This window comes from Drosophila obscura, unplaced genomic scaffold (assembly GCF_018151105.1).
Source record: "Drosophila obscura isolate BZ-5 IFL unplaced genomic scaffold, ASM1815110v1 contig_29, whole genome shotgun sequence".
Classification (NCBI taxonomy): domain Eukaryota; kingdom Metazoa; phylum Arthropoda; class Insecta; order Diptera; family Drosophilidae; genus Drosophila; species Drosophila obscura.
Genome location: NW_024542816.1, coordinates 1,485,540 through 1,505,964, shown reverse-complemented (window position 1 = coordinate 1,505,964; position 20,425 = coordinate 1,485,540). Strand labels below are relative to the sequence as shown.

The 20,425-nt window shown below is 49.1% G+C and overlaps 2 protein-coding genes across 2 annotated transcripts; both read right to left on the bottom strand.

Annotated features, from left to right (window-relative positions):
- Positions 1-293: 293 nt before the first annotated feature.
- Positions 294-2,101, bottom strand: LOC111075947. The gene is made up of 2 exons (XM_041594482.1): positions 357-2,101; positions 294-321 (listed from the first exon to the last, which is right to left on the bottom strand). Exons 1-2 carry the CDS (start codon positions 2,081-2,083, stop codon positions 294-296), a joined length of 1,755 nt encoding a protein of 584 aa, XP_041450416.1. The 5' UTR covers positions 2,084-2,101.
- Positions 2,102-14,533: 12,432 nt separating this feature from the next.
- Positions 14,534-15,358, bottom strand: LOC111075949. The gene is made up of 2 exons (XM_022369486.2): positions 15,154-15,358; positions 14,534-15,083 (listed from the first exon to the last, which is right to left on the bottom strand). Exons 1-2 carry the CDS (start codon positions 15,306-15,308, stop codon positions 14,678-14,680), a joined length of 561 nt encoding a protein of 186 aa, XP_022225178.2. The 5' UTR covers positions 15,309-15,358; the 3' UTR covers positions 14,534-14,677.
- Positions 15,359-20,425: the final 5,067 nt, after the last annotated feature.

The window sequence follows — 20,425 nt, the reverse complement described above, 5'->3', positions numbered from 1 at the left end:
CTGAGGGCATGCCAATGGCTTCTCCATGATTTGACATCTCTCCTGTGGGCAGGTGGGGGGTAGGGGGTGGTGGCAGGCTGCTTAATGACGCATGTCGCATGTGGTGTGGGTGGGCTGGTGTGCTACCTACTTTGTATAGCTGAAAGAAGGGCACCTTCAGTGTGGGATTGCCCATGTCCTGATCGAACTGGCACAACGCCTTCAGTTGTGTGTCATTGGGGTCCGGTGCGTAGCCGTTGCTCCTACGCCAGCTGGCGCAGTCCGCGCGTGTGCATTTTTTCTGGTTCAAAAACTCATCCCACCCACCGTTGCAGCTGTGGCCTGCGCCCAAATGGAGACTGGCAAACGAGTCGCACAGCTCGTCGATGTCCAGCGATGCGAGCACGTTGTCCACGTCCATCGGGGCCGCTGCCTCGGCCACCTCTCGCTCTCGCTCTCGGGGCGGCCTGCGGGTCTGGACGTTCCGCAGCCAGGCGGACGTGGCCTGCCAGGCACGCGCATAGGTGGCGGGGCTGCTCGGCCCGCTGATCGACGGCGAGCGGCTGGGCGATGTGGCATGACTGTCCGCGAAGGGCAGTGCAGTGCTTGAAAAGGATTCTTCATGGCTGTTGTCGAGGGCCGCTTGCAGCCAGTCGGCCTGGCAGCTGGCAGCCGACGTCACCGACAGGACGTCGCTCGGGTGATCGCGCTGCGGGTCCCACAGCGGCTCCCAGAGCTTGGTCAGGTCCTGCTCCTTGGAGCGCAGCAGCTCCTGCTCCTTGTGCGCCAGCGAGATGGCAAAGCTGAGGAAATCCTTGGGCGCCACATCGATCTGCTGCGGCGGCTGCGGATCGAGCATGTGGTAGGGGCAGCACTCGTCGTAGTACCACTCGCGCACCGGGTCCAGATGGAGATTGAAGGCGCGCATGAGGGCCGACGGCAGCGGACGATTGTCGAACTGAAGGCGCAGATTGGCCACGCTCACCGCCTTGTTGACGCGCTCCCACAGGCCGGGGCAGTAGGCGACGGCACAGACGATAATCGGATCGACGGACATGTGAACGCGCTCCAGGGCAATGCCCTGGCGGGCGGTCAGCAGGCAGAACCACACCTCCAGCAGCTTCGTGCGGGGCATCCACGTGAAGCGGACGCACTCCATGAGGCGGGGCAGGGCCGCGATGCGCTCCTCCGGATCGATGCACAGCCAGCGCAGAGCGCCGTAAAATATTTCCAGCTCCGTATTGACGCCAATGTTGTCCTGCTCCAGCAGCAGGCACACGTCCTCCAGCGGCAGCTCCGCGTACTCCTGGCTGGCCACCATCGTCAGGTAGTACTTGCCCACGCGCTGCAGCATCGACTGGCAGAGATTGCCCATGGCCGCCTTGCCGTACAGCCGGGCGCGCAGGTACACCTGCAGGGCGCGGCCCTCCCTGAAGTGCTCCGAGCAGAGGTAGCGCTGGCACAGCATCTCCAGGTCGCACATCTCCAGATGCTGTGCGCTGTGCAGCATATCGACAATCTGCTCGGGCTCGCCGTGCTCGCCGTGCACGCTGCTCGACTCGAGCGGCTCCTGCAGCCGCATCCAGGTGTAGGCCGCCCGAAAGCCCACAGGCGTCAGCTGCGGCAGGCTGCACTCCTCCGCCAGCGACTGCTGGCGCCGAAAGAAGCTGCTGTGACGCGTCAGCAACGCCCCAATGCACCAGAAGGTGGCCGGGCCCACACTCACGCGCACCGTGGCGCCCAGATTGCCGCGCAGCATCCGCTGCCAGTCCTCATCGCAGCTGCACGCGACGGCCTGAACGCTGCGCACATTGATGGCCAGGAAGTGGGCGTCGGACCAGGGCATCTGCTCGGCCAGCGTCTCGCGCAACTGCTGGCGCCGCTTGTGGCGCTCGTCCAGACGCGTCGAGTACTCCAGCAGCGTCTCGCTGCGTCCCTCCATCAGCTCGTCGAACGCGCGCTCCGCATCCTGCTGGCCGCGAACGATGGCGTACCAGTCGCGCTGGTCAAAGGGCAGCTCCTGCTGCACCTCCTCGGACTGGGTCGCCTCCGACTGGGGCTCCTCGGACCGGGTCGCCTCCGACTGGGGCTCTGTCGCTTCCATGTCACTGGGAAAGTCTTTTTATCTGAAAGCGCAACTCAAATTAGTTTGGAGGGGGCATCGGGAATCGGGGATTGGGGGATTTGGTCGCCGATACTTTGAGCAAATTTCCAATTACATTTGAAGAGCGCGACAATTAATATCCGGCGCAAGAGCGCCACCACGGGGCACCCCCCTCTGCTTGAGGGCAAATCGTTTCACTTCCGTGGAATTAAAAAGACACGCCCGAGGGCATGTTCAGGGTTCAGGGTTCAGGGTAGAAGGAACGATATCCAGTGGCTTACCTTATTCAAAAATTCAACGAACTACGAAAATATTGTAATATAAATAATCCTAAATGAATACTAACGCTCGACTTGTACATAAGTTCGAGCACTGGCAGGTGAACGGAAAGGCAAAGCCATTTGCCACATATCGGAGAGGAGCTGGCAGCTAATTTTTGTGCTTTAAAATCAAATTGAATTGAAGCGCATTCCCGGATTCAGGCTGGCCGTGGCCATTCCTTGACTGGCTGGCTCGGCTGGCTTTGGCGATTCATCCCTGTGCGTGATGGCACTTAGTGATTGATTTCTCGTTCCATTCGATTCGAAGCCAGCCACCACAAATCCAATCACTCGCCGTTTGGGCACCCGCTAATGGAATTTTAACACAAATTAGTTGTATTGCTTAAATGCCAGGCCGTAATTTTGGTTAATGCCAAGTGCCAGCAGCAGGAAGCAAGAGACAGACAGGAGGGCAGGCAGCAAGCCAGAGGCACTTGGCGTTGGGTAATTACGACAAAAGTTGCCTGGGACTCGTCACCGCAAAAGCAATTTATTTGGCCAGCGGCAGCGAATGTTTTTCCCCAACTTGATCTCTGGCTCTGCTCCCTGGCTCTATGACTGGTAAGTCATATTCAATACTTTCTTCTTGTGCTTGCAATAAAACCAAATCAAACAGCAACAAGTGCTGCTGCTGCTGCTGCTGCTGCTGTGAAATGAAATCATTTAACCTCGGGGCCCACACACAGAAACCAACAAAAATGGAACCCCAAACGGAGCAGAGCAGCGCCACAAAATGAAACGAGAAGGAGGAGAAGAAGGAGCAAAGTGAAGCAAGAAGCGAGAAGCGTTGTGAAATAATATTGAACATGATTTATGCCATTTCACTTTGAGCTTAAGAAAAATATTTGGCAAACGGTCGAGAAGCCAAAAACCTGCGGCCAAAAGTGGTTCAAGCAGCAGCAGCAGCAGTGGCAGCAGCAGCAGTGGCAGCAGTGGCAAGCAGCACTGGACCTGCCCTGGAAGAACCAATAAAGTTTCGCATAAGAAGAAATGAAAAATAATGAAATGAATCAGGGGCAAAGCCAAGCCATGAAAAAGACTTCGATGGGTTAAGAAAACGAGGCAGCAGCAGCAGAAAATATGAAGATTAAAAAGGGTTTATATATATTGAAAAAGGTGACATGGAAGGGAAGGGAAATGAAAAGGGCTTTGAAAATGATCGAGGGAAATAGTGCCCCCCGTTGCATATCTATCAGAAGATATACACCAAAAATATATACAAAAATATTCCAGAAAGCAACAAATATTACATACAAAAATAGCTGAGAATAAAGCAAGAATTTTGGTCATTCTCCAATGGGTAGAATCTCAGGAGATCTCTGCTTAAATATGTAGGAGACAAAAGACAAATGAACAATTATGTTAATTTTGTTTGGGGAGCAGCCGAAAGAAGCCACCAAAAAAAAAAACTGCAACTACAAATGCCAATTGCCGACTGGCTGCTGGCTGCTGTAGGAGGCGCCTGGTTACGGCAGCTCCTGGAGCTCCTGGAGCAAAGCACGCTGCGAAAGCAATATGGAAAAATCTCATAAACCCAAAGGGTTTCCCCAGGCATTCCGGCACGTTGGCAATTTATTTGCCACGGCGGCGGCTCCTACTGCAGCGGGCAGGGGCAGTGACATGGCCAACTATTTAAAAAGAACACACAATAGGAGGTACAGAAGGAACAGCAGGAACAACAGCAGGCAGACCAAGGCAGACCTCGCACAGGCGAGGCGATTTGGGGCATGGTGGAGTCCGTGATTAATGCCCGTCGTGGGCTTTTGTGCCTTCGTGTGCAAATTTCGTGTAATCTACTTTAAAGCCCGAGCATTGCATAATTTGAGGCAAGAGACCTGGCCCCCAAGCTCTCCATCTCTCTCTCTCCTCCTATACCCGTGCCTGACCCACGGATTAGCCAGCCAGAGGGGGAGCAGGATGGTGCAGCAGAGGCTGCAAGATATAGGAGCAATACGGGATTGCCTCCAAGTGGGTGGGTGGGTGGTGGTGTGGGCGTGGTGTGGCTGGCAATCTTCCAGGCAACCGCCAGAGCTATGGAGTATTATTGAAATCATATCTGACAGGCACATTTGTCTTTTATACTCCTCGGTAGCTGTAGCTCCTCCACCTGGCAGGTGGCCACTGGAAGATGGGCTTAAATTGTGGCTGAAGCAGGTTAAAGCGCACTCAGAGCAGAGCTTTAGCTGGGGCTTTACATACGCGTTGGTTAAGTGGCGCTTCTGCTTTCACTGTCACCAGTCCAGTGTGTCTGTCACAGTGTCACAATTTACAGGCAAAACAGTTCAAGTTGGGGCTAAGCTTAAGGCTAGAAAATTCAAACAGATAACAAAACGATGGGATTTAAATGGCGTAAGAATTACCCAAAACAAATGGGAATGATCCATGCTACATTCTTACATCTTACACCGAAATATATTCTAATAATTAATAATATTAATAATAATATAATTAATATATTTAATTATTATTAATATTATTATTTATTAGAATATATTTCGGTGTAAAATATAATAATGTAGCATGGACCATTCCAATCATTTAATAATAATATAATTAATATATTTAATTATTATTAATATTATAATATTATTAGTATTAATACTAATATTCTTATACTAAAACGAGCGGCAATTACGCTGTGTTTTAAATGTACTTAGCATGGGACAAAAATTAAGGATGGATGAATGGATTACATTCGCATACATAAAATTTATTTATTTATATATTAAACACCTGCGAATCGATGACTTAGACTTCAAATAATTCACATAACTTGCAGCGTTGATATACAAAAAGTTTGATGAGTTCAAAGTCATATTTGCTCACCCTTCATAGTAATTTACCCGTTAACAAAAAGAGTTAAGGGGTATATTAGATTTGTGATAAAAGTGAATGTGTGCAACGAAGAGAAATGCAATTTTTTTAAATTGTACATAAATCATAAGCTCAAAAATTATTACATATATTGACTAAGTACGGGTATAAAAGTAGAGTCGCGTCCCCAGAAGCGACTCCCACGTTCCTTCTCGTTTTTGTTCGTGTCGATGCAATGGCTTTACCTGAAGATAAATCGAGCCAAAGTTAAAGCTTTCAATTTTTTCGTATTTAATTTTTAATTTTTTTAAATTCCTTACCCGAATTTATTCGCAAAAAATTAAAGAAAAATAAATATTAATTAATTAATTGATATTAATATTAATACTATTAATTTAATTATTAAAATTAACCAAAGAAGGTAAGGGTCAAAGCAATGGAGGGCTGCTCCAAAATGCGATCCTCGATTTGGATTTTCAGCCCCTGTTCTGCCCCCAAGTGCCCCCTAAGACTAACCCTTTAGTATGCCCCAAAGTGCCCCGCCACACGGGGGAGGCGGATAAATCCGATTTGACGGGCTTCCAAATCGCTGGACTATCGTTGGGGTCGGCGGGGGCATGAGCATAAAATTGTCAGGCAGCCGCATAAACATTCCAGCAATATGGTGACCCCGACCACAGACTTCCGGTTTACAACTCGCACTTTGAGAGTGAGTGAGAGGGAGAGAGGGAGCGAGTCGCGGTCTGTCCTTGTCGTTTGCGTTGTTTTTTTCTTCTCTTCTGTTTCTCTTCTGTTTCTGTGCTGTTCTGTTGTGTTGTGGTGTCGTGTTGCGCGGTTTCCCTTTAGTGGTCGTAAACAATTTTTACAGCGCCAACATTTGGTGGCGCTTTGGCCCATACCCCAACCCCCGCCCACACTCCTGCCGCCTGGCTGCTGCCTGCCTGCCTGCCGCCTGTCAGTGGCCTGTGCCATTTTATTTATATTTTTATATTTATTGTGTTTATATATTTAAAACACAAAATGGCGCACAGCATTTTAGTTAACGCTTAGCGCCATTTCGCAGCCAAGGCCAAGTGGCAGTCTGTGGGGGGTGGAGGCGGCTGGCCATGGCTGTCGCTGACGCTAAGTAGTTGAAACCCCCCCGTTCCCGTCCAACGATTTTCTCTCTCTCTGTGAGGAACTTTTGTTTGCTTTTTGCTGATTTCATTTGCTTGCTCTATTTTTTTTTTACTCTTCCTTTCTCACTGTGCCGCTATTACCCCTCACCATCCCTCTCTCTCTGATTTTCTTTTTAACTATTCAGCTAGCCCCTGCCAGCCGCTCGATTCGCTGTTTCTCTCGAGAAAAGTTTGGCGCATTTATTTGCGTAAATGGCAGGCAGGGCAGGGCAGGCCAGCAAATCTTGTTGCATACTTTTTAGGGCAGCAGCAGCCAGCTCTCCAGCTGTCCTGCCGTCCACGTTCTGCCTCCGAAAAGCGTTAATTTATGCATGTCACTGACAGCCAAATCGGAGCAGCAGCAGCAGTAGCAGGAGGGGGAGGAGAAGGAGCAGCAGGAGGAGGAGGAGCAGGAGGAGTAAGACCATGCAGATAAGTTGAACCTGTGTATAAACGATTAACCCGGCAAGGAACGAGCCACTGCCACGCTTCATACATCCACAGAAGTGATCCATTGAGTGGTGAGTGGTTTTTGGCCGGCAGAGTTCAGTGAACTGCCAATTAAGGTTATGCCTAGACCTAGATCATTGAAGGCACTTCAACTCTTTGTAGCACAGCACAAAATTTACTACTGATAATCTGCTGCATGCCCTGAGCTTCCCATTCGTAATTGCCTACTGGGTATGTCTGTGCCTGTCAGAGTCCCCCATTCGCATTGACATTGAGCATATTGTGGGGCAGCCATCGGAGCCAGCAAGGGCGCAGCAGCCCAGTCACGGATCCAAGTGTCAGCGCCGTTTCTCCTGTTTCTCCAGTCGGCTGTCGCCTGTCGCTTGTCGACTGCCGACTGCCGCCTGTCGCCATTCACATTCCCGTTTATTGCTTTGCACAACATTTGCTGGGCGGATAAATGGGTGGCAAATGGGAAATGTAAATGAAGAAAATGAGTTGCACAGAGAGCACGGAGCACAGAGTAGACAAAGATAAACAAAAATAAAAATAGAATTGTCCAATTGCAGGTCCAATGTGGATGGAAGATGGAAGAGCAGGCAGTGAAAGCGATTCGATTCTGCTAAGAAGTTGGCAGCGCCATTTCCATTTCCATCCATTCCCTTCTCATCGTTGGGAAATTTATTTTCGATTTCTATCTGTTTTACCCTCCGAGCCCACCATCATTGGCCTATCAATGTGGCACCGGCACCACCCCCGCTCCAATCCACTCATTGTGTAAGTATGTGTGTTGACAGTGGCAATTGCTTGAATAAATAAAGGAGCGGAACGTTGATGCGAATGCCTGAACCTTCTGGGTAAAGTCAACACAAGAACAGAGAGAGAGAGAGAGAGAGAGAGGGGAGGAGCAGGCTCTTCTTCCCATACACACACACACACACACACACACATAAACATTTCGTATATGGATCCTAAGAGCGAATGCATTTCTCATATTTCTCATATTTTCAAATGAAATTCCATGCAGCGACAAAGAGAAATGAGCTCCAAGCTCCATGCCAGGCAGCCAAACAAATGATGGAAGCATGCCTCAGACAGAGATGGGATTGCGAATGAGGAATGAGAAATAGCAGAAGCGAGAGAGAGAGAGAGTGAGAGTGAGAGTGAGAGATAGCGGTAGATGAGAGCACCACAATATAAAACTAAATAACTGGAAATGCTTTCGGGGCTCAGGTGGGATTGCAATTAATGCAAAAATATGCCATGTGAGAGGAGAGAGAGAGACAGAGTGTTCTTTTTTTAGATAAATAGTTTGTACACCCGAAGAAAAAGAATATCTGGAATTAAAGTATTTACACTTCGATTAAACATATTTACAAACATACATAAATATTTATTCTTATTCCCCTATCGCCCCCCTAAGAACCTGGTGTGTATAAATACATATGTATGAGTTTAATGTATAATCTAAAATATATCCATTAGATCAGCAACAATAGACGACGATACGTGTGAAAAAATAAAATAAATTTTAAGAAAAATAAATTATTGGGTGTAAATTATGAAGGGAACTAGTGTTAAATAGATGGATGAGAAAGATAAAGATAAAGAATCTCGCACCTATCAGCCACATTCTCAGGGCACACGAGGATCGTATACGGGCAGGATACTCGAGAACCCTAGGAACCCCATGGACCTCACCCGGATCCACACCGGATCGCAGTTGTACCACAGCGGGGGCCATAAATTGCTCCCCACCCCCCATCCGACCAAAGCGGATGCCAAACGAATGAAAACGGAACTGAGTCTGTTATTGGGAACTGGGAGACTCGGACTGGGGGGACTGTCGACTGGGCACCTCTTTTCTTCTTGTTTTTGTTTTTACTGTAATCGGCTTACGGAATTGTGTTTAATAAACATTCCATGAATGTTGCTCTCCATTGGACGAATCGAGTGGCATTCCATGGCAACAATCTCTGGCATTCAATTATTCAGGGAATGCCCCGATTATGCGGCGTCCTCGCCCTCGCCCTCGCCCAGCACTTATTTATTATGCCCATGCCGGAGACCGGAACAATGAAAGTAGCTAAAAATAATATCACAAAAAGAAAGGGAAGAGAAAATCACTTGCCAATATACCCGTAAAATATAACCGAAAATAGCAGCGAAAAAGTGCAAGAAAAAATAAGCTGCAGAGCTGTGGGAAATGGCATGGAGACATTGAATGGATAGTTCGATAGTTGGCGAGGTTTTCAAATATTTAAAATGAACTCCCCCAGCCCACTTTGAGTATAGTCCTTTGACTTCCTTGGTGATTGCCATTGTTACCCCCAATGGCTAAATTCAGAATTATGGCTATTTGCTACACTTTTAAATTAATCGGTTCCCTAACTATGATCAATTTAGCAATTTACTCGACTAATCGGCGAAATATTTCCTTGTTAGGCGGAGCACAAGCAAGAAGCAGCAGAGGCAGGACGCAGCAACTGTAGCAGGGGAAAGAGTATACAGCCGGATAGGGGAGGCATATGCAATTATTTTATTTATGCTCAAGCGCCGGAACACACGCACGCACACATGCATAATTCACGGCTTACATGCACATACACCTGTGCCAATATTTGATTTAAACAGACACACATACAGGCACACACACACACCGGCACACATACTGCACAGCTGCGATGAGAAAATCCTTTGGTCGGTGATCACAGGTTAAAGGCCGACACTACATAGTACATGGTAATGGATTATTTATCCAACAAAATAATGGATAAATAATCCTACAAAATGGATGTGTGAAAAACGGATACTGCGATGAGGGAAGGGCAGGAGAATGTGAAGAGAGAATTTATATGTGGGGTACCAAGTTAAGAAACGGAAAGATATACATTTTATGCCGCAGAAGCAGTGCTTTCGATTATTTATCGATCAACTCGATTGGTCAAAGTGACGCAGTTCCGGCCAATTTATGGCATACATACATATGTATGTTGCTATGTGCCCCCTTCCGCATACTAATCAACATATTTTGCTTGGGATTATTCCGATAAGAAATCACAGGCCAGGAGCTGCCCGTGATTATTCCACATCACTGCTCCGCCGCTGCATAGCTCCACGCGGACACGCACTACGTTCGTCTTGCATTAAGTTTGAATTATGAATTTTTATTTGAACTTCTTCGGCGACGCTTTTCCCCGTTTCCCACGTCCCATGACCCCCCAGCTCCCACCCCACGCCTTTCTTCGCCTTTCCTCTTTGCCGCAGCGTTATTCCTCAGTGCACCGTTTCAGATTGGCGCTGGTATTTATTTAATGGCTCATACCTTTTGCCACAGCATGGCTCTGGCATGGCACGGGACTGGCACTGGCACTGGGACTGGCACTGGGGCTGGGGGCTGGGGGGGGTCGCTACAGCTTTGGCTTTAATCCCTGGCCCCAGAGCACCCGTCGTAGTACACCCGTAGCGGCGACTCCTGGCCATAACTCACAGGTGCACCTGGCGGTGGTGGGCCAATGAAATGAAATAATGAAAACAATTTCAACGCCCGTGCATTGAACTGCAATGCCATGTCGAAGCTCTGATGGCTGGGGGGGGTCAGGGATTGGGGGGGGGGGTAGGGGACTGACTGTGGGAGAAACAAAGAATAAACAAAACAAAACTCTATGGCCAAAGACCTATTAGTTATGCTACATGGGTTTTATGGGTCTTAAGACTTGGCCACTGCCGGACAGCCCCAGACACGAACAGGCGCACAGTGGCCAGAGCCGGAGCCGGAGCCAGAGCCAGAGCCGGACCCAGAGCCATACCACCGTAAAGAAACGAAGCTACGAAACTAAACCAGAGGACAGGACGGGGACATTGACCAAAGTGAATTGAGAACGACTCCGTTCAACGTTTGGTGGGTGGGTGGTTGGGTGGTTGGGAGGGTGCAGGGCTGCTCGTCGTGTGCCGCTTGATCCCTTCGATTAAAATCATCCTTAGTCTAGTCCTTCTCCGGGGGCACCCCCTTCATTACTTGGACAGTTTATGGCAGTCTCTGATTGCACATAAACCCACCTTTTGACGATGTCAGGCCACGTCAAAGGAGAGAACTTTAATTTGTTCCTTATTCCCTCCAGGGCATGGACAGACAGGAACAGACAGCACAGAAACTTACTCTCCCGTGTCTTTAATTCAAGCAAATGTCATCTGTTTATTAATCAAAACACAACAAAACACAATACATCTTCATGTTTGAAAGCAAGAGAGAAGAATAGCAGCAACATAGTTAGTTTCCTCTCAGAGTAAGAACAGCCCTCTTCACCTGTTAACATGCTGTTATCGATCGGAGTAAATGCTTGCTGTTACCGCGCGCTGTTACGACTCTCTGAGAGCGCTGTCTGCAGGGCTTACGCACACTCTAGCTGAAAGCAGAGCTGAGCAGATAAAAACAAACATGTTTGATCATGCTTGAGCTTGCAGCTCAGCTAAGCAGGCAATGTGCGCACTTGCACTGGAGCAGTGTGTTTGATTTTTTCGGCTCCGCTTTTAGTTCCACTTTCGCCTTATAGCGTTTATCAGTGTACCTATGTATGTACATAGGCTGTAATGACTTACTGTGAACAGTCGTGCATTAAATATTATAGCAGCCCTGCTTTTGCTTTGTGCTCATCGCTGGTGCACTCCTACATACATACATATGTACATCTGCAAGCCCATCCACTCTCCTTCCAATCCCAAAATCAACTAAGATTTCATTCCATTACTGCCATTACCTATTTAGAGCGGATGAGATTATTCCTCGATCGCATTCTCTTGCCTGTGTTCGAACTGCAGGGCTCTGCTGCTTCACCTTCATCCTTGTCCTTGTCCTTGTCCCGCTGCTGCCTCCCACAACGAAACTGAACGGAGCAGAGCGGAGCACACACACACAGCACACAAATATACAAAACGAAAGAAAATTAGAGTAAAAAAAAAAAGTAACACATTGCTTTCCATTTCCAACACACTTGAACATGCTTCCGCACTTAGGCGTGAGCGAGTGAGCTGAGTGAGCGGAGTGAGCAGTGTGAGAGAGGGTTGCGGATGCGGAAGCTGTGAAGAGGTGTGAGTGACACTCGAGCTGCATCCACCCCCACGCAGCAGCAGAAACTGCCACAGACCCCGCCGGCCCCGCCCAATCATCAAGTGTGCACTTCACACGCCTACTAGAGCTCATATTACTTACTTAGTTTGCGTTTTAGTCCTAATGAAGCGCCTGCTCTCCACCATGGGCCAGCAGATACGAGTAGATCCATTCCCGTTCCATCTTCCTGCGTGAACACGAGCATGGCAGCAGCAGCCCTCAGGTGGTCTACCCTTGATCCGGATGGATGGGAATGCCACAAACACACGTAAGTGTACTCCATTGACTATTGGGACTATCTTTATAGATAATTTTAGTACGATATTCTCTCCCAATCATATCTCTCATTTATGCGGCATATTTCCCAGCTTTTTGAACTCTTTTTTCTGCAGAAACTTCCTACTTAGTCTTGGGGCAGTGTTTTATCCAAAAACAAATATCACTGTGCATTGAACCCCTACCCAGCACCACTGCCTTAAGACAACATTCTAATGGGCTTAGTGGGGGAGGGAAAAGCAAATTTACATCAAACCATAATCGATTTAGTTTGTTTTTCCAGCAGCAAGGACACACAGGAGACCCGGCATAATGGCTCCACTCGGCACACCCCAAGTTCCCCGCACAGACTGCAATCCATGTAGCCCCATGCTCCTCCGGCTCGAGACACCATTCAGAGCGACCCCCAAAAAGTGCCCCCAAGGTGTACGCAAAGCAATGCGCGGACTGGCAGCTGAAAATTTAATTACATCACAATGAAATGGAGCGGTACGAAGATAGAGACGGAAAACGAGGACAGGGCAGGAGCAGGGACAGGGACAGGGACAGTGACAGGGGGGGGGATGTTCAGGCAGAGCCCAAGACAGCGCCACATTTTCCACATTAACGAAATGCTTTTAATTGTGCACTTAACGCTCGTAAAATGTGATTTAATAGTTTCTGCGAATGCCAAAGGGCAGGGCACAAGGGACAGAGGCAGTGGCAGAGGCAGTGGCAGTGGCAGAGACAGAGGCAAGCAGTCGGCACACAACGTTGTCCTTCGTCCAGCAAACAGCAGCAGGAAGTGGAAGTGAAAGCGGAAGTGGAAGTTGCTTGCGTTATAAGTTGGCGCAGTTCCTATTTAACCTCAAGCCAACCCACCAACCCACCAACCCACCAGCACACACAAACAGAGAGAGAGCGAGAGACATCTGACAGCCAAATTTTGGGGACTGCATAGGTGCGCATAGCACTGCTTATCGAGGGTCCCCACATCTGTACGGGCTGGGGGGGTCGCTTGACTTTGGGGAATTCCAGACAAGCAGCCAGCAAACAATAAAAGCCAACGGTTCGCCGCTTGTTCAGTCCAAAATGAATGGGGGGGTTGGACTACGACTACGACTCTCTCTCTCTGAAATCAATACGAATTGGCTCACCCTTCGCCTTCTGCTCCTCCTGCTGGTGTACAATGTGTGTTGGCCATTTAACCACATGGCAGGGGAGCAGAAGGGCAGCAATTGTGACACCAACAAGCGGATAAGCGGACAAGCGAACGCCATTTGGTGCTGCAACATGTCGCCCAAGAGCAAAAGCCAGCCATCGCGCGCCCTGGCAGAGGGAAGGGCATACATTCCTGGGCTGAAACGCCTACGCTTGCCACAATGGCTGGGAGTGCACATTAAGCCAATCAATCTTTGATTGAATACCTTTCCAAGCGACAACACAAGTTCCAGTTTTCAGCATGGGACAGGGCAGTTCGCGGCAGTGGATCAGAAATCAGGGCCAGGCTTTCGACTAGAAGATCAGCTTATATCCGACGCAGAAGAACTGGAACTGCAGTGATGCTATTCAAACCTATAAAGTGGATGCCGGAACCTCCTCTACCGTGCTGACAGGCTCCCTCGGTGCGAGGGAAGACAGTGCAGGCCTCGAGTAGGTCTCGAGAAGGCCGTCCAACAGTCCCGTAAGTATTCAACAATTTTGTGGCTTGATTTGTCATAGAATCTGATTCCTAAACAAAGCCTAGAATAACTCTGAAGAGAGAGATCACAAGAAGTACAAGCCCCCAAAGCCTTCTTCGAGCTCTTTAATAATGGGACAAGCTGCAAAGCACCAAAAAAAAAACCAACTAAGATTTTCCTTTGGTTCTTGGTTGGTTTTTCGGCTGCCTTTTCCCTGCGACTGACTGGCCCCATTGGGCGGCAATTTCCTCCACCTACCGAGATATGGGCCAGCGATTATTTCGTTTACATTTACATTTACACCAAATGCAGCCAAATGGGAACGACAGCCAGCCAGCCACCCAGCCACCCAGCCAGCCAACCATTTGGGGCACTCGAGGATTCGTGTGGAGTGCGGAGCTGTCTGGCTGGCATTGCTGGTGCTTCCATTCGGTTGTTGTTGGTCGTTTGGCATTCCCATTCGCATTCGCATTCGCTTTAAGATTTTTCATTTATGATAAGCTGTTCTGCCTGCCTGGAAAAGGGGACAGGGGGCATCGTTTAGGGGCATCGTTTAGCAGGGCGCATCGAAAGATTTGAAAGATTCGATGGAAGTTAAGCCAAAGTGGAAGCTCGCAATGCAAATACCTCCTACAAGAGGTGGGGCCCAGCCTTTAGTTTGCCTGCTCAAACGTATATAAATTTTAATTAATTTCAAATATTTGAATGAAACATCTTAAAGGTAGCTCTCGGATACATTTAAGGTTCACTTTTGGGTTCAGTTTTGAGTTCTGCAACTAAAATTTCACCTTTGCTGCTTGTTTGTGTCTTTAGCCGTCAAACTCATCGGAGGAGGAGGTCGGCGGTCGACGGTATGCGATTCGTTGGGCAGCTACTCGGCCGCCACGTCGAGGGCTTCGCTGTGTGGCGGCTCCTCCACGACGTCGCTGGGAGTCGCCTCGACCGCTGGTGTCGCCTCGGGTCCCCTCGATCTTGCTTGGCTGTTCGTTGGCACTTTCATCCTGTTGTGGCTTGACGCTGCGTGCACGGCGATGGAGTCGTCGCTGGCGCTGGCGCTGGCGCTGGCGATGACGATGAGGACGTTCTGGATGAGCACTGAGACGATCCCCATGTAGATGACGTTTGATTTGAAAATAGCAAATCGGCAAAAGGCAAATCACAGCCAAGGCCATAAAGAATGAGCATAACAAAATCCATTCGATTCCAGTTTCTGGCCTGCAATTGCAACTAATTAATATTAAATCTGTTGATTTGATTTTGTTTTTGTTGCTGCCATCAAACTCACGATTTGGATGATGCCTTGGCCTCATAGACCTCTGGGGCTATGCTGCTGCTGCTGCTCTGCCCATTTATGCAGCTCACTCGATAGCTGGGCTTCCTCTGCTTCCTGCCCGCTGGTGTCGTGTGTGGATTCGTTTTCGAGTTGTATTCTGCCATCATATCGATGTAAAAGTCTATTATTTGCTCGACACTGGCATTATATTTATATTGATTAGTTATGGGCGAGGCCGAGGGGCACTAGAAAAACTAACCTGAAGGCCTCTGGCTCCATGACTGCATTCAAATGAATATCTGTACCATTTGGAGCATGTTCGTTCGGTTGCAAGTTTGCAGCTTCTATGCACCATGCGGCTGCAGTCTGCGGCTGCTTATTGTCCCCCAGAGACAGCCAGGATAGAGCATGCCTGCCACTGGCTACACAATTGCCAACAACTGAGTATATCCAACACAGCCACGAGCCTGGACTGATCTCTTTTTGGCGGCTCCAGAATTCTACATCCATTTGAAATCCTTTTGCGCTGCGTGCAGTGGAGTTCCTAGGAGTTTTCTTTAGCCTTGACTTGGAATTTGGAATAAAAATTAATTTAGATTTAGGGTAAAAGGCAGGGAAACTTGATTGAAAACTCAAAATCGAAGCAGAGGCGCTTCAGAGAGGCCACAGATCTACCTGTGCCGATGAACAATGTCGCGGCACTGCCCGGGGGCATGATGGCAGTCTCCCTCGCTGCGCGTGTAAGCAAAGATGCAGCAAGGCGGCTCTTAGAATTTTTTTTCCGTGCTTCCGGCTTCCTTTGATATGGCAATATGGCGAAGCATCCGCAGGGTGAAGTTTGTTGCATGTTTGGCCCACATGTTGCGTCGCCCGCTGGCCTTGGCCTGTACGTGACAAATGACAGAAATAGAAGAGTAGCAGAAGCAGCAGACCCAGTGGGGTATGGAGGGGCCAAGGATAAATCAAAGCTGAAGACTCTCCTTTGATTTGTTTTTGTTTGCTAGTTACAGTTTTTTGTGCTTTGTTTCGAATGATTTGTATGGATTTTCAGTGAATTTTCATCGATGCAAAATGGCAGCCATAAGTGTCTGCCCATGGAACACATGGAAATAATATTGCAGCTATCAGATAAGGGAATTTCTGGATGCAAGAAGCGCCCCCCAAACGATCGTGGACTGAGTGTGATATTTGCGAAACAATTTGCTCAGCCTCTGGGCTTAAGTGCCTTTCGTTGCTGTTAGTAAATTGTGGGCCAGGCGGCCCATGAAATGTGCCAAATTGTTGAACAATTTGCCAGTGGCAGTGGCAGTGCCCAGTGCCATGCCCAACCGTGCCCGCTTTCTGCACTCGAGCCTAATGAAATTAAGCAAAAATCGATGGCACGCCTGACAAATGGCTCTCAGTGCCTTTGACTTTGACTAATGAAATTCCAGCGGGCAGGCCAGGGCAGGCCAGGCCATGGCCATGGCAGGGTAGACGAGTCGGAGTCGAGCAGCAAGTGCGAAATGCTAAATCAAGTAATTGCCTCAACGCAAATGCCACTGGCACACGGCAACATTGGATTTAGTTTGGAGCAGCTGGGGGGGCGGAACATGTGTGGCATTGGGATCGATTGATTCTTTCTTAGAACTCTTTTCGTGCTGCCAGGATTCAGCTTTGTTTATTATTAATTCATATTCAATGGAAATTAGTTGCAAGTTGTGGTGTGCACAGTTTTTAGCGCCACAAGCGAAGTTCGCTCTTCATTTAAGCTGGTGAACAAACTGTGGAACGAAACTCATTCGGTAATCCTAGCCATAAGCTATTTAAAAGTCCATTTCCATGACCCCAAAATTCACTGATAATTGCCTCGATTCAAGTTCGATTTTCCATTGTTTGTTTGTGTGTGTGTCTGTGTGTGTCTTCCAATCACAATCTGCGTGTTTGGCCAGCCGCACAGGAAATATCCTGCCAACAATTCAAATGCCAGCTCCAGCCTATGTGGGTTGAGAGCGCCGCCGCCGCCGCCACCCACTCCTAATGATGCCAGCGGTTAACGATGCTGCCGGCGGCTGCGGCTGCGGCTGCGACTCTTAATTTCCTACTCAGAATGGGAATGATTCGAAAGTGGGCCGGTCGGGTCTCTGGGGCCTCTCTGCTCTCTCTGCCGTGAATGAAGTAGGCAAAAAGTTGTTAATTAATGTTGATCAATTAGTATCATCGAATGAATTAACTTGGTGCAATTGAATTCATGGAATTTTTGCATAATTCCATTTGCCACTCGAACGGTTATCTGTGCTCTGTTCTGTTGCTCAATTTGTGGGCTTAGAACTCCACTTAAGCGCTGGGGAACTTGCTCCCAAATGCTACAGGACTTATTCTTCTGCATAAAAGGCAGAGGCTCTGAGCTCAGGGCTCTGGCCAGGAGAATGAAATAACAAACGAGAAGGAACGTGTGAGTCGCTTCTGGGGACGCGACTCTACTTATACCCGAACTCAGTCAGTATATACATTTTTGAGCTTATAATTTTTTAGAATTTTCCTTTCGTTTCCTTCTCTGCGTTACACACATCCATTTTTACCACAAATCTAATATACCCCTTAACTCTTTTTTGAGTACGCCTATAAAAATAAAAAATAATATTAATTGATTGATTTTCTGTTCTCTCTTGGAATTGTTATGCAAAATACAAGGATCTATTGGCTATGATTACATCTTTTCGTTTCGTTGCGTTTTAATTGCAAGAATTATTTGTATGAAACATTCGTACCCTGTAATTCCCAACGCTTCGACTGCTCATCAGCTCTCCTTCTGTCTGTACACTGCATACAAAAAGGAAAGCAAGAGGAACCCAACAAAAATGTTGAACCAAAGATCCATTCCGGTTGGAAATTAACGTTTTCATTGTGGGGGCAACACTGGTTGGCCGAATCCCGCTGGAAGGGCGGAGATAGTGATGGCATTTTCCCCCCATTGTTCGGCACTTGATTGAAGCGTTTGTTGAGGTCGAATCTAACAATGGACGAGCGATGAGAGCCCACAGCCCACAGCGGGCATGGAACGAAAGGGAAACGGAAACGGCAAAGACAGGGGGCGAAACAGGGCTGGAAACGACACCGAATGGAACGGCAGTCAACGGCCCCCGAGGCGCACAAAATCCCAGCAAAAGAAATCGGTGGCAAGGCCCTGTAATAGAGTTTTAATTGTGCCCGCTGCTATCCAGCCCCGACCCCCACCCCCAACCCCCAACCCCTGCCCCAATGGGCACATTCCACTCGATCTGGAGCCGCCGCTGGCATACCGCTGGTTCAATGGCACAAAGCGCAGCCAATTGGCAAAAATGCTTTGACACACCGGATCAGGGGCCGCAACGCCAGAAAGCACAGCGAGCGTCGGACAGTGTGCCCCCGGACACCCGGACTTGCCCATCACCCATCCCCATCATCACCCATCCTCATCATCATCAATGGGGCTGCAAAGTTTTGGATTCACTTGCGCTGAAAAGAATGGGCCCAGAGAGAGAGGGAGAGAGCGGGAGATAATGCAAACAAGCAGAAACACGCTCTAAGCGCGCTTTGCTCAATGAGGCGGACAGCAGCCGGACAGCAGCCGGACAGCAGCCGGACAGCAGTCGGACATCGTTCGGATAGCAGCAAAAACCAGCACCAAACAAAACATGAAAAGAGATTTTTGTGTTGTCTGGCCAAAACCGAAGAGTTTTGTGCCCTAACAAGCGGCACTGCCACTACAAACTGTCTCCGTTTTCGGAATTTCAATATTACCAAAAAAAAAAAAAACGAGAAGGATAAGCCAGCAGGATAAAGCAAAAGATATTGCTTAAAGATAAAGACCAATATTTTATGGGGTGCTGCAAATGCGGGAAACCCAAAACCTGCAGTGCCTGCCTTTTCCGTGAAAATACTTCATTGGCAATGGGGATATAATCCCCCCATTAAAGCAAAGAAATAAGTGGTAATAGTGTATCAGAGGGTAGCTCTGATTCGATGACAAGTCCCCGGCACAAAGTCAAACTTTTGCCTAAACAAAAAAAAGGAGTAAGGGCATGACAAAGGCAAACAAAAGGGCCTCCACCCCACACCGAGCTAGACCAGCCAGCACTGCATTCCATTGAACTGCACTACCCCTACCCATACCCCTACCCAGTCCCTCCCCCCTAAATCCTGTGCCAATCGTGTGCCATTCCTTTCCACTTCATTCCATTCCATGCCGAATGCCAATTACCTCGCTTAGCGGTCTATTCAATTGGCATCAAATTGCGGTTTTTGTTGAAATTATGCGATGACTCTTTGTTGGAGTGGGAATGGGGATTGAGCTGGAGATGGAGTTGGAGGGGATGTGCCCCCTGCTATATGTATGTACATATATGTCTAGCCAATCGTACTTTTATTCAGATTATTCGGTCCTGCACTCCACATTCCTACTGCAAGCGGCAGCTACTGCTCCTGCTCCTGCTGCTCCTCCTGGGGCTGCTCCACGTCCACGTGGCCCTCCTCCTGGCGCGCTATCTGCTGTCGCTCCTCCTCTTGTGGAGGCAGCCAGCGCTGTGGCGCCACGACCACATTCTCGGCCACATCCAGATTGAGTTCCCGCAGAAAGAGAATGGACAGACGTCGCAGCCATTGCAGCTCCTCCTCCTGGCGCGCCAGATGCTCCTCATCGTGATCCGCCTCGGAGGGCTCCAGCGTCTCGAGCGGCCCCAAGTGGCGCGGCATGTTCATGGACATGCGACGGGCGAGGCCGCCATCATCGCCGCCAGCGTCGGGCAGCCCACTCACCTGGCTCTCGAACATCGTCGCCTCGTAGCGCAGCCGCGTCTGGTGCACCATGTTCCGGATGAGCCGCGCATGGGCGCGGGAGCGGCGCACACTGTCGCTGAAGACCGCCAGCTGGTTGGTGCGGTGCTCGGGGCTCGTGAAGCGGTTGTCGTGCACCCGCTCGATGTCCTCGTCGATGGCCAGCAGTGCGCTGTGGGCCAGCTCGCGCTCCTGCTCGGATCTCATGAGCCGTGCCACGGAGACGTAGCCGCGCCGCAGTTCCATCAGGACGTCCAGGACCATCAGCATCGAGGCGTCCTTGTCCGCGCCACTCTCCCGAGCACCCGTTCCGCGGCTGGTGCTCGGCCTCGGCTCATCCTCCTGCTGCCCGTTGGCGGCCATTATGCCTGCGTCCTGCAATCGAAACGAAATGCACAGAATTTGGAATTTTGTTGTGTGGGGTTGGGTGCCGGAACAAATGTGGTTTGGGTTTTTGTGTTTTGAATGATTATCTTTGCAAGGACAGCCT